The sequence below is a fragment of the Lampetra fluviatilis genome, chromosome 32 (genome assembly GCF_964198595.1).
Source record: "Lampetra fluviatilis chromosome 32, kcLamFluv1.1, whole genome shotgun sequence".
NCBI classification, from domain to species: Eukaryota; Metazoa; Chordata; class Hyperoartia; order Petromyzontiformes; family Petromyzontidae; genus Lampetra; species Lampetra fluviatilis.
The window spans coordinates 10014201-10028303 of record NC_136306.1 but is presented as its reverse complement, the minus strand read 5'-3'; the positions used below and the strand labels follow the sequence as shown (position 1 = coordinate 10028303).

Genomic DNA, 14103 nt, shown 5'->3' with positions numbered 1-14103 from the left:
GGTCGCGTGGATTTTTTTCCCGGGGTCCTCCGTTCCCCCCCCCCCCTCCACTTTTAGAAACTTGCGTTTGTGGAGTATTTGGCAGCTGTCAATCTCCACGTAATAAGCGAACTTAGTTGAGATGTCATTTGTGGCCACGTCGTTTATGAAAAAGAGTTATATAACTCAGTGGGCCTTACCTGCTAAAATGAAATTTAGTTTAATTTTACTGGTAGGAACCACCTGGTTCCACCAGCCCACAGGGGATTATTGTCTCCGTCCGTCGTGCATCCAAAAATGGGTGGGGCTGGGAGGGGATGGTAATTTTTTTGCTGTGGCTGTTCCACCTGATGACGGAAGCTCGTGTTGCCTCCGAAACGTCGTGATTTAATTGAGTTATTTTCATTTTTTTAATCGACCAAAGAGTATGTATCCTTGCAGTCACGAAAACTTCAAATCTGGAATCATTCATTTGCTTGCACTCGACCATCAACTGGCTTTGCCAAAAACCCCAAAAGAGCCTCCGTGTCATCATTCACACACAGAGGAGGTGCCCTCATTCCAGGCAGCTCATTGGAGACCCACGGACAACTCCCCCTCCCCAACACCCATGCCACCAGACACGAACGCTGCAGCAGCAACACCAGCCCATTGCATTCGCGACGTGCGCCTCCCACAGCCACTCGTTCGTCCATCGCAGCAGCTTCACCCACCACTTGCAAAACTTATACGTAGCCCTCTGAAACCATCAGCTACAATACACACACACACCCTCTACATCATGCACAGATACATACACTCCTGGACACCCAGCCACAATATACACACCCACTCACAATATACACACCCACTCACAATACAAACCTCACCCACAACGCACACCCCCACTATACCATGCACAAAGACCGTCTTTCACAGACTGTAGGGGCAATCGCTGTTAGCAAGCACCGATGAAGCCCGGAACGGTACACGAGGGGGTGGGTGGTCAGCAAACACCACCGGCCACCTTTGTCTCTCCGGTGGCGATGCCTTTTTTTACACACCGTACCAGGTACTCATTTGAGGCTGAGTCGACCTAGGGGAGGCCCAGCACCGGTTCGATTAATTATCACTGGTGTTGGCCGTGAGCGTGAATCGTCCATAATCCGTGAACCAGTGGTCCTTAACCTGGGGTGCGGGATGCCCCTTCTTGGGGTGCGAGGCTTACCCAGATGTCTTGAGGACTTAAATAATCGAAACACAAATCAAGCACTGGCACGTAAGGGGCCGTCCATAAATGACGTCACGCACCTAGGGGGGGTCAGACATTTGTGACAATTAGCGACGATGGGGGGGGGGGGGGGTTTGAGAAATGTGACGTCACATCAAAATGCGCAACTTTAAATAAATATAGATTGCACGTTCTACTTAATTAAATAGACGTTTTAATAAATGTTTTCTCCAACAACATCAGAGTGCAGCGCCACATTAAATACGCACTACAATGACAATAGTTTAAAGCGATTTGAAGCATGTTTTATTTTTTTTGGGGGGGGCAGAGCTTTGTGACGTCATATTTGAGGGGGGGGTCTGGCTTTTTGTGACGCCATGTGACGATGGGGGGGGGGGGTAAAAAAATCGTCAAAAATCGCGTGACGTCATTTATGGACGGCCCCTTACTTTGTTTCACCAAACCCTATGCATTTATTCACATTAATCTTTTTTTTACGACTGAGAACAAAACGTGTTTGCAAGGCTACGGCAAAGGTTATAAGAACCACTGACATGTACACCCTAACACCCACCCCCAACATCCCACTCACACTCGACACTCACCCAACCAGACCCACGTGGGTGACAGATCCTCCGCCCACTGTGGGCTGAACCGAAGCACCACGTGGAGGAGGAGAAGCGCACGCCACGTGTCCGCGTGCAGTGGAGGAGGCCTGGTGCGCTTGGTGTGTGCGAATCCGTGTCTGTGTTGGAGCTGGTGTGTGTGTGTGATCAACTGTCTGTGTGTGTGAGAGAGCCGCTGTCTGTCTGTGTGTGAGAGAGCCGCTGTTTGTGTGTGGGAGCCCCTGTTTCTGTGCGTGTGGGAGCCAGTGTTTGTGTGTGGGAGCCCCTGTCTCTGTGTGTGTGAGAGCCGCTGTTTGTGTGTGGGAGCCCCTGTCTCTGTGTGTGTAGGAGCCAGTGTTTGTGTGGAAGTCGCTGTGTGTGAGAGAGCCCCTGTCTGAGCGTGTGTGAGAGCCAGTGTGTGTGTGTGTGAGCCGCTGTTTGTGTGTGTGTGTGAGAGCCAGTGTTTGTGTGTGTGTGGGAGCCACTGTCTGTGTGTGTGTGAGAGCCAGTGTGTGTGTGTGAGCCAGTGTTTGTGTGTGGAAGTCGTTGTGTGTGGTAGCCGGTGTTTGTGTGTGTGGAAGTCGCTGTGTGTGTGTGTGGTAGCCGGTGTCTGTGTGTGTGGAAGTCATTGTGTGTGTGTGTGGGAGCCAGTGTGTGTGTGGGAGCCTGTGTGTGTGTGAGCCGCTGTTTGTGTGTGTGTTGCAGCATTTCCCGGGCCAGTTGCTGACTGCCTTGCCTCGCTAGGCCAGCTGGCACGACAAGAGCCACTAGGGGGGGAGACCTGGTAAGTGGGTTGACTTCATTGTGTGATGTGAGAGCTGATGCAATGCAGCGCGTGGTATGTTGATACGAGTGGATGAGAACCGATATCAGCAGTGCTGTGTGGACGGAGTGGATTTTGAAGATTGGTCGTGGGTTTGTTGCTGGAGACATGATTGTGAAAGAGTGTGGTGGTGGTGGTGGCAGTAGTACTGTCCACTCGTAGCTGTCAGCAGTAAATAGTGCGGTTGTTGTGCAGAAGACAACTGTCAACCCACACGGTTTACCCGTATTCTTATAGAGGGACATTAAGTTTTTCAAGTCTATACGCCGTATAGCCGTTGCAGTACGGGCAAAACGCTGTTTTGTGTTTCTCTCTTGTGATAGCACTTTGTATTGTTAACTTTTGGATTTATACGTGCACGGGGTGGCCAATAGGGTCTGTTTTAAGGTAGGCACTGATAAGGGGTTGACAGGTATGATGGGTTGACAGGTATGATGGGTTGACAGGTATGATGGGTTGACAGGTGTGAGACTGGGAAGACAAACGGATACACTTGGAGACACGTGGTGTGTGTATTTTACGAATCAAGTGTCGTTCACCCGCCACCAACCCGACACAGCCAAGTAATAAGATTTGTCACGTCACCAAAACGCGCTAATTAGCTACTACTTCAGCACGCCAATGTGTTGGAGAGTAAACCCACAACATGTACAATTTGAGTACGACGTTTCGCTGGTGATTACAACCAGCTTCATCGGGCGATGTGCCAGCATTAGAAATGAATAATATTGGTCGCGAAAGCCTACGTGTTAAACTTACTTCAATTAAACCCAGAACTTTGCTTTTTGCGCTTTCAGATGCGCTTCTGCGGCCGTCTGGAACGTTCTTCCGATATTATGGGAAGTCACCGGAGCTTTGCGCTTTTAAACCATCTAGATTGAAAACTAGTTTCTTGAGAACTGCTTTTTGTGTTTAGTTTATTGCCCTTCCTCCGCACCTCCGATTAGCACGGTAGGGCTATGCACGGTGCAACATAAGTTCAACACACGTGCACGTGTAAGGGTTGTTTATGAGCACCCCTTAGCAAAATTGCATAAGATCCCCTAGCCGTCACATCCACGGACAGTGGTTGGGAAGGTGTCCGAGGGAGGAAGAGGAAGCAGGCATTAGTTGAGAGGAAAGGGGACAGCCCAATTTAAAACCCTCGCTCCTGCCCGTGTCCACAGATCAATGGCGTCGCAGAACAAGATGACATCCTTCAACGTGGACGCGCCGCGATGGGACCAGACGACCTTCGTGGGACGCCTCAAGCACTTCTTCAACATCACCGACCCGCGCACCGCGCTGCTCTCCAACCACGAGCTGGAGCGAGCCAAGGAGCTCGTGATGCTGTGCAGGTTAGACGCTCGCCCCCCCGGAGAGAGAGAGAGAGAGGCCCGGAGGACTACAGACCCACGTACGACAGCGGTGGAAACGTCGATACAGGGAGGCCTTCATCCAGCGGTGGATGGACACGGCTGTTGTGCAGTCTGTTCTCCGGTAAAGCGGTAGTTGCTTTCATGGAGACCACCGTGTTGTGGGGGAATCTGCGTCAAAATTAATAATGTAGGGTGAAGAGCAGTCCGCGATGACACGTGAGATGCGTACGCAGGCCGAACAAAGACCGAGGTGCGTGGGCAGCATCTTGAGGAATCCAGCAGCATCCCAGTACCTCGTGTGATGATGCTACGCCAAGGCAGACGTGATCGCGTTATAGCCAATTGGCATTGTGAAAACACGTGGCGTTATAAGGGAACGCGGACTGTACGTGCGAGTAATACACAGGGTGTTCCTGGTGGTGTTATAATGACCCTCTTACTTTCTACCCAACGCGGGTGATTGAATTAATGTGGAAGCGATGACTCCGTACCAGACAGTTGTTAAGAGTGTTGAGCGCTTAAGCGAGTGTTTTGAGATTGGTGGGAGGACTTTGTTAGAGGCTTTGAGTCAAAGTGATGTTTCTCCGCCATTTCTCCCTATTCAATGGCTTGCCATGTTACTTACGGTGCAATAGAAAATGGTATTATATATTATTTGTTTATTTCGGTTAAGTCACGTCTAAAGATAAAATATTAAATTAAATAATAGAATACGACGTTTCGATTGCAACACAAGCAATCGTCATCAGGTATAATGAAATAGCGACATAAAATCTAACCAGAAAACTATAGACAGACATATTAGCAGACAGATATCACCAAGATACATAGCGAGAGCAACACAGGTAACAGAGAGGGGTGATCGTCTCTGTGTGGTGGCCTTAAATAGACAGAGGGGGGGGGGCGGAGGCAGAGAGGGAGGAGGGTTAGAGAAAAAATTAGCATATCAATGAGTGGTCAACAGACGTGGTGCTGCGAATGCGATGGCACGGCAAGCAAGCCTGAAAATCAGGAGGACACACTAAAATTAAATAACCTAGTAAAATATCGAAATGTAATGTAATACAACACAGAGGGTCGGTCAACACACGTGCGTTAATTGTGTGTTGACCGACCCTCTGTGTTGTATTACATTACATTCGTGGATAGCCAAAATCGCGAATAGCAAGTTCGTGAATAATGAGGGAATATTGCAGTCAATGTAGTGGGTGGTCTACAAATGTACCAACCGAAGGAAAAGGTTGCCCACAGAAGCAGAGTCGATGATGCAGGCAGTGGTGAGAGGGAAACTGGCACTATTTGGACACACGTGTAGGATGGACAACTGCAGGAATATTAAAAGTGTGTTCAGGAAAAAATGGAAGGAACCAGAAAAAGAGGAATGCCTAACAGAGAATGGCTTAGGGGCCATCCATAAATGACGTCACACACGTAGCGGAGGTCAGACATTTGTGACGATGTGTGACGATGGGTGGGGGGGGGTTGAGAAATGTGATAATCACATCAAAATGCGCAACTTTAAATCAATATAGACAACACGTTCTACTTAATTAAATAGACTTTTTAATACATGTTTTCTCCTACATCAGTGCAGCGCCACATTAAATACGCACTACAATGACAATAGTTTAAAGCGATTTGAAGCATGTTTTATTTGTTTTGGGGGGGGGCAGAGCTTTGTGAAGTCATATTTGAGAGGGGGAGGTCTGACTTTTTGTGACGCCGTGTGACGAAGGGGGAAGGGGGGGTCAAAAATCGTCCAAAATCGCGTGACGTCATTTATGGACGGCCCCTTAACGATTATATAAGAGATTGGTACCAGAAAGATGAAATGTATGGCCCCACTCGCATATATTTGCACGAGACAGAGAGGAAAGTGGGAGGAAAAAAATGACTAAACGTGCATCAGATGCCTACGGGCTCTCTTGCCCATGGATTGTGACGACGACGATGATGGCGGCACAATTGTTGGGGTTTGCTGCGCAGGGCTGGATCCACCCCTCCGGGCACCACCGTGGAGCAGCTGCACTACGCAAAGAAGCTCTACGACTCGGCCTTCCACCCGGACACGGGCGACCGCAACAACATCATCGGCCGCATGTCCTTCCAGGTCCCCGGTGGCCTCGTCATTACCGCCGGCATGCTGCAGTTTTACAGGTGCCACCATGGAGCCCTCCCCGGGCGGACGGACAGTTCCGCCTGCCAGCCGACAATTTCCCCCCCCACCCAAGCCTCCTCCTCAGCCCCTCCCCAGCCCCTCCCCAGCCCCCTCCCCAGCCCCTCCCCAGCCCCTCCACAGCCCCTCCCCTACCCCCTCCCCAGCCCCCTCCCCACCCCCCTCCCCCCTCCCCACCCCCTCCCCAGCCCCCTCCCCACCCCCTTCTCCACCCTCCCCACCCCCCTCCCCACCCTCCCCAGCCTCCCCACCCCCCTCCCCAGCCCCCTCCCCCCTCCCTACCCCCTCCCCAGCCCCTCCCCAGCCCCTCCCCTACCTCCTCCCCAGCACCCTCCCCACCCCCCCCACCCCCCTCTCCAGCCCCCTCCCCAGCCCCTCCCCTACCTCCTCCCCACCCCCCTCCCCACCCCCCCCCACCCCTCTCCCCAGCCCCCCCACCCCTCTCCCCAGCCCCCTCCCCAGCCCCCGTCACGTTAAAGTTTGGTGTTCCACATCACGTGGCTAAATTCCATCTCTGATTGAAACATCGGTTTTTGTTGTCATACGATGAACAGGTCACCTGAAGAGTAACGTTCGTTTCCAGCGGCCGTTCTCAAACAAAAGAGGGTTGCTCGACATGATGCCGATCGCACGATCGGGTTAAAATGTGGAAAGATTCGTGAAAAGCGTACATTTAAAAAAGTATTCAGCCCTAATGTACTTTACTTTGTCAGGTCCATACCAGCCGTGGTCTTGTGGCAGTGGATCAACCAATCCTTCAATGCTTTGGTCAACTACACGAACCGCAATGCTGCCTCGCCCATCACGTCCACGTAAGTCTGGAGCGCACATGTTTTAGTTATTTTTTATATATTTACATTATATATAAACATAAAAAATGGGGGGCGGAACAGCAGGTAACGTGTACCATATGTATATATGTATGTTGGACTTCTTTTGCACCGTACGTGGTCAGCTGTGCTAATTGGAGCTGCTAATCCAGGGGTCGGCAACAATAATAACAAGAAGAGCCAATTTTTCCGAATTCGGAACCCCCCCCCCTCACCCCCCAATATTTTAAAAAGCCACAATGCTTGCGAGTATAAGACGTTCATTAATAAATAACGTCACGAAGCAATCTTGAAAGAGCCGCATGCTGCTGACGCCTGTGCTAACCGGAGGTAACAAACAAATGCACCCTCAAAGTCGGGGAACGAACGAGGGCGCCCGGGCTCGCTGCCCTACCGCCACGATCGCGAGCGGCGTACTTCAGGGGAACGGGAAGAAGATGGGAAATGTGGGAGGGGTGGGTGGGGGGGAATAATGGAACCAAACAGAACCGGAGATAAAATATGGTAAGCGCGATGCCCAACTTTGTCATTCACGTTCTCTCCCAAGAGCAGCGATCACCGTGCGTTAACAGAGGTGGTGATGGGGGCACGATTTTTAAAGCTTGCGTGTTCCCCAAAAGTGTTACATTCCAACCGCAAAGCAAACACCCAGTTTTTTACGCAATCTGTTTAATACGTTATACCAATCTGGATGAGAGTTCAATGTGTATATCGGTAAGCCTAGCAGATTTTTTTAATGTTATCGTACTGGTAACTGGTAGTGAGATTTTCACTCTTTCTTTTGATTGTAGCATCACACAAGTATAAGATATTCGGCCGTACATTATTCGTGGAAATGATCAGCTTTCGAGCCCTTCTGGAAGCTCATTATAATTTAATTCATCACTCGGTCACAGTTATGTACATTATGCATTATCTATGAGCATGGTGGTGCTGGGTGTTGGCACGGTTATTGCATTGGCCTGCAATGCCATGGCTAATCATCCCTGGTTAATGAGTCTGGTTAATTGGTTTGGTTGATTGGTCTGGTTAATGAGTCTGGTTTATGGGTCTGGTTCATGGGTCTGGTTAAGCCGGGATGCCTTTGTCTTCATCATGTTGCGTGTGCACAGGCAGATAGGCATGGCTTATGTGACTGCCACAAGCGCTGCTCTTGTCACAGCTGTGGGGCTCAACCTCTGCACCAAGGTACGTGAGTGACCGGCAGAGATTGGCTGAAAAGGATTCTAGGAGTTTGTAATTCGAATGATATTAGAATCACACTGTGCTCGTTGGCGTCTTTCACAGAATGCGCCACCACTGGTGGCCCGCTGGGTCCCTTTTGTGGCTGTGGCAGCTGCCAACTGCGTGAATATACCCATGATGCGGCAACAGTAAGTGCGACTGCGTATAATTACTCTCAATGGGGGGTTGTCCAGTTTTATATTTGGCAGCGATGTGCGTCTTGATGCCCATTAACCCTTTCCTGTTGCTAGAAGTCTGCAAGTTGCAGGGTGGGTGTTATCCGCTGAATGTCGGAACGGTTGAGTGTTAATTTTATTTAGATGGATAGCGCCGTTGTTTTTAAAAGACATTGTACTCACCGCAGTGAACTGTAGCGACACGACCGCACCTATGATACTTGGTGCCAAACTGTGCCACACACCCTCCCGCATGGCCTTGTGGGAGCCTCGGTACCAATTGAGTTATTTTATTTTCGTTTTTCTCCTGGTTCCTTTCCGATGACGTACGTGTACGTACACGTACGTCATCGGAACGAAATCGGAAGGAGAAATCTGGTGAAGTGGACGTACGTCATCGGAATGGGAAAAGATTCAATAACTCCGCTTCAAGGCGGTCTGCCAGCTTACAGCGCTGAGACGGCAGCGTTGAGGGTTCACGATTAAACCGGGTATGCAGGCAGACCGATGGCTGCAGAAAAATAATATTGGAAAAATGTGGAAAATGAAATTAAAATTAATAAAAATAAAATAAAAATCACGACGTTTCGGAGGCAACACAAGTCTCCGTCATCAGGTGGGACCGTCACAGCCAGATTTGCTGCATCAAGTGAGCAGCAAATCTGGCTGTGACGGTCCCACCTGATGACGGAGACTTGTGTTGCCTCCGAAACGTCGTGATTTTTATTTTATTTTTATTAATTTTAATTTCATTTTTTACCTACGTGACTTTACCGAAAGAACTAAGAGTATGAATCCTTGCAGCCACGAAAGCTTCAAATCTAGAATGGAAAAATGTGGTTTTACACTTAATTTGGTAAATTACAGCTCTAATAATATCAATGTCGGTTTGACTGTCGCACATCAAATATTTTTCTAAAGTTCCGTGAAAAGTTATTTTTGCAGCAGTTCGTAGACACTTGGGTTTGCATCGCTCTGCGAGATTTCCGAACGGATTTTTTTTTTCTCGTGACATGAAACCAATTCTACTCCGGCCGAATAAAGTTGGGGAATAGGCCAAAAAACTAAAATATAAATAACACCACCTCCTCCCGCGCATGGTTGTTTTTCCACTCCATCGCAAGTGGGTTTTAGCAGCAAAGCAAGCGAACTGGGAAATTACCCCCCCCCCCGTGGTTTCTAGCCGTGTCATGCGCGTGGTGCTTCTTGTGTTCGTCTTTCAGAGAGATCATTAAAGGAATCGTCGTGACTGATGAGAACGGAAATGAACTTGGACATTCCAGGGTGAGTGAGAGCGAGAATCAACAACCAGCCCCAGGCTGTGTGTTAAGTATTGAACACACTATTAACCATCCTTCATGGCCTTTCTCTAGTTTGTGTCTGACACTAAAGTACAAATGTACGTACCAAGCGTGTAATGATGCATCGACTAAAATACATTCTTATGCTCTCGATGCATGCTTCGAATCTTGCGTGTAAGAATAATTATTTATAATTCATACAACATGATGGTTTGAACACTTCTTTGTCAAGCCACTGCTGGAAGACAGCCTCTCAATCCCAATAACTATATAGCTCAGTGGGCCTTACCTGGTAAAACAATACAAAATAGTTTGAAAAGTTTATGGAGGGCAACGTACAGCTATTGGCAACAACGAGGCTCAATGCTAGGGACACAAATGAGCGTAGCTGTTGAGTCCGTCGCGTTGTCAGACACCGACACTCATGTTGAGTAGTCAGACACAGTTGTCAGACACCGACACTCATGTCACTGTGTGTGTCCCGCAAACCCCCCTCCCCCCCCCTCCATTCTCCGTGACGTCGTGAGACAGAAGGCGGCCGTGAAGGGAATCGCGCAGGTGGTGGTCTCGCGAATCACCATCGCCGCGCCCGGCATGAGTGAGTGTCCTCGCGTGGTTAACGAGCAGCTCGTACTGCCTCTTCCAACATCGCTGTCGCGCAAAGCACCCGCACGGAGCGTTGGCTTCACAGTCCCGTTCTCCTACAACGTGGTTTTTTTTTTGGGTATACAACGCGATGAATGTATGAGGGAGCACATTTTTGTTCATGACGCAGACGAGAATTGGATGTAACGCGGTTGGGTGAACGCAACTGCTTCGTAGGGCTGCCTCGGCGTAGCGTCACACAGGGCAGAGGGATGCTGCTGGATGCTTCTCGATGCTACTCGCGCGCCTCCGTCTTTGTTGAGCCTGCGTACGCATCTCGCGCATTGTCGCGGACTGTGCTTCACCCCTATATATTGTATATCATTTATTTTAACGCGATTTTTTCCATAACTACCGCATTATAGGAGAACAGACTGTACCTGAAAATGATGCTCGTTTTTATCTTGTCGGTTTTTTACGTCTTTTGGGGTTTTTTTTTTACTCCATGTTGGTTGCATTTTGCTAATAACGTAACGGATAACTCTCGATTATCTGGGGTGATTAAATTGGGGGAGGGGGTGCGAGGGGTGGTCTGGGTGCAACAGCAACACGAGGTACGTGTGCATTTGGCTCAAGATCGATTGGATTGCTTACTTATGTAAAACAGGGGGTGGAGGTGTTTTCTCCTACAACATCAGAGTGCAGCGGCACATTAAATACACACTACAATGACAATAGTTTAAAGCGATTTGAAGCGTGTTTTATTTTTGGGGGGGTGGGCAGAGCTTTGTGACGTCATATTTGAGGGGGGGGGTTTGACTTTTTGTGACGCCGTGTGACGAGGGGGGGGGGGGTCAAAAATCGTCCAAAATCGCGTGACGTCATTTATGGACAGCCCCTTAGACGATTGAGGAGCAGCTGCTGATTTATCCCGTGCGCACATAAAAGATAAACATTTTGTGTATTTTTTCGCAACAGCGTTTATGAAGCAACGCAGGTAACCTGTCCATAGGTAAATCGAGCAGGAACTGTTACGGTACTTTTTTAGTCTGTAAAGTTCATTGGTGTGACAATCATTGTGTTTGAGTGTCTGTCGCGTTATCAATTTGTCTCCGCATCCACCTGTCTGTGCATCCATCTCGAGATGTCCACTGTTCAGTTTATTTTTATGGAGCGACGTAGAGGTGACATTCAGAACCGAGCTTGATACATGGCGTTGTTCTTTTAAGTAGAGACCAAGAGCGGATGTTGACTGTCGCCTAAATACACTCCTCTTGTATGCTGCCAGTTCGTGTGTTCGTGTATGCAAATAAGTAATTTATTGTATTTTATCCGTTCTTAGTTATCCTGCCAATCATCATGCAGAGGTTGGAAAGATACGCATTTATGCAGGTTTGTATTTTGTAAAACGCTTTTTATCTGTAGTTGTACGTGGACACTAATTATCTATAAGTCAACTTATTGTTTTAATTAGGTTACTATTAAGCAATGTGTTTTGTATTCATAAAGGAAATGTATTATTCAATGACGGCTAAAAACATACTTTTGTTTACAATTCATGTCGGATTGATTTAACAAATGTCTGTGATCTTTGGCGGGGCCTTGTGTTTGTCAAGCCGTTCGTGTGCGTCTGCTTAAACTCTTTTTCCTCTCTGCCCTTTGATATTTTACACTTTTCATTTCACACCCAGCAGCGGAGGCGGATTCTGCTTGGCCCGATACAGCTCGTCCTCCTCGGATGCTTGTGAGTTGGCGTTCATTTGAATGCAATAACTGAATTATAATTATTATATTCCGATCACGCTCCGGTCAAGTGCCTCAGCGGTAGAGCAAGTGACTCCCAATCGTAACGTCGTCCGTTCCTAGCATCCCTCCGGGGGTCGATAAATTGAGTACAACTTTGTGAGGAAACTAACAGTGGATTGTCATATGTATAGACCCTCCATAGGAATGTGGATTTTCCATCACTGGCTCAGTGGTGAGCAAGAAATCCCTATTTCATTCTTAATATGCTTTTAAGATAATGATGTTTAATTTAATTACTTTTATTTTATACCTACGTGACTTTACCGAAAGAACCAAAGAGTATGATAATGATGTTCTTTTTGTTTGAAAGTGGCACACTCTTTACGTTATATATACAAAAAAAAGTGACCAATGTTTGGGAACATTTGTTTACAGTTTGACTTTCATGGTGCCAGCTGGATGTGCACTCTACCCTCAAACCTGGTATGCAGGGGATGCTGCACACCCCGTTATAACACGCACCCCACGTAGTAAAAATAAAATCCCTATTTAAAGCTTTCGTGACTGCAGGGATTCATCTTCTTGGTTCTTTCGGTAAAGTCACGTAGAAGGGAAATAATAAAATAATAAAAATAAAACATTATAAAATAATTCTCACGACGTTTCGGCCACAACGCAAGCAGCTGTCCTCAGGTGAAGAACAGGTTTGTCGGGAAGACAGCGTCTGAGCGTCGGGAAGACAGCGTCTGATCGTCTGACGCTGTCTTCCCGACAGACCTGTTCTTCACCCGAGGACGGCTGCTTGCGTTGTGGCCGAAACGTCGTGAGAATTATTTTATTGTTTTATTTTTATTATTTTATTACTTCCCTTCTACGTGACTTTACCGAAAGAACCAAGAAGAATAAAATCCCTGTTACAGCATCGATGGCTGTGTGTTGGCGCTGAGTGGTGTTGGTGCTGTCCCGCACAGCTCCATGGAGGTGAGCCGCCTGGAGCCCGAGTTGCGGAAGTCGATCGTCGACAGACACGGCGACGCTGTGACGAGGGTCTTCTTCAACAAGGGGCTGTGAGCTGCTGCTGCTGCCACCGTGCGCAGGGGGCAGCCTAAACATGGATTCCGTCGCGACGCCGTTCAAGCAGCCGTGAGGCCACCCCTTCACCTACCATCACGCAAACTCTTTGGCTCGCCGTCGAACGAAGAGGGTCAACGCGTGGCGCACTGCGGCGGTCTGGGAAGCTCTTCCGATAATAATAATTCACATTTATTTGTAAGGCGCCTTCCACTGATGTCTGAAGGCGCCCTGTAAAATGAGGGTTAAGCAAAGGCCAAGAGAGAATGATAAGCTAAATAGAATAAATGTACGTAAGAAGATGTGTTTTTAGAGGAGACTTACAAGTATCCACATTATTGGATATGATGGTGCCACTTAGCTCAGGGTACACATTGCAGACAACCAGGGATTCCGTGCCTCCTGCAGCTCCTCTCCCCCCGCGGCCGCTAGGCCCCGGCGCCCCCCCCCCCTCTCTCCCCCCTCCCTCTCTCTCCCTTTCTTTTTTTATGCATCTGTAGCGTTTTTTTTATTTCAACCGGTGAGGCTCGTCGTCACGTCGAACATGAAAGCCGCATACTCTTAGGTTTTTTCCGGTAAAGTCACGTAGGTAAAAAATAAAATTAATAAAAGTAATCAAAATAAAATTATTTTATTTCTATTATTACTTTTATTAATTTTTATTTTTAATAAAAGTAATACAAATAATTTTATTTTATTTCTATTATTACTTTTATTAATTTTAATTTTATCTTTTACCTACGTGACTTTACCGAAAAAACCTAAGAGTATGAATCCTTGCAGTCACAAAAGCTTCAAATCTAGAATGAAAACCGCAGCCACACGCTCTAAAACACACGTTCATGAAGCGCTGTGTGCGTGCCGTGGCACTCCCGTAGATCACCTCAGCCTAAAATTAACATGAGGGTGGTGCGTAGACATCGACATCACAGTAACTCAACATAAACACCTAACCTCTCTAAAATGTGCAACATAAACGAAGGCGACGTACAGTAGACGGGCGTGTGGTCTGACTAAAA

At 48.0% G+C, this 14103-nt stretch overlaps 1 protein-coding gene across 1 annotated transcript; it reads left to right on the top strand.

The window, feature by feature from the left end:
- Nucleotides 1-1865: 1865 nt before the first annotated feature.
- SFXN2 (sideroflexin 2) lies at nt 1866-13657 on the top strand. The gene is made up of 13 exons (XM_078871528.1): nt 1866-1907; nt 2500-2578; nt 3784-3954; nt 5962-6132; nt 6865-6963; nt 8094-8169; nt 8269-8354; nt 9605-9665; nt 10214-10280; nt 11610-11659; nt 11962-12011; nt 12449-12496; nt 12985-13657. Exons 3-13 carry the CDS (start codon nt 3788-3790, stop codon nt 13082-13084), a joined length of 975 nt encoding a protein of 324 aa, XP_078727654.1. The 5' UTR covers nt 1866-1907; nt 2500-2578; nt 3784-3787; the 3' UTR covers nt 13085-13657.
- Nucleotides 13658-14103: the final 446 nt, after the last annotated feature.

Coding starts and splice junctions, on each gene's coding strand:
- SFXN2 (XM_078871528.1), top strand. CDS start 3,788: ATGGCGTCGCAGAACAAGATGACATCCTTCAACGTGGACGCGCCGCGA. Junction 6,964..8,093: donor GCCTCGCCCATCACGTCCAC/GTAAGTCTGGAG, acceptor GCGTGTGCACAG/GCAGATAGGCATGGCTTATG. Junction 10,281..11,609: donor CATCGCCGCGCCCGGCATGA/GTGAGTGTCCTC, acceptor ATCCGTTCTTAG/TTATCCTGCCAATCATCATG.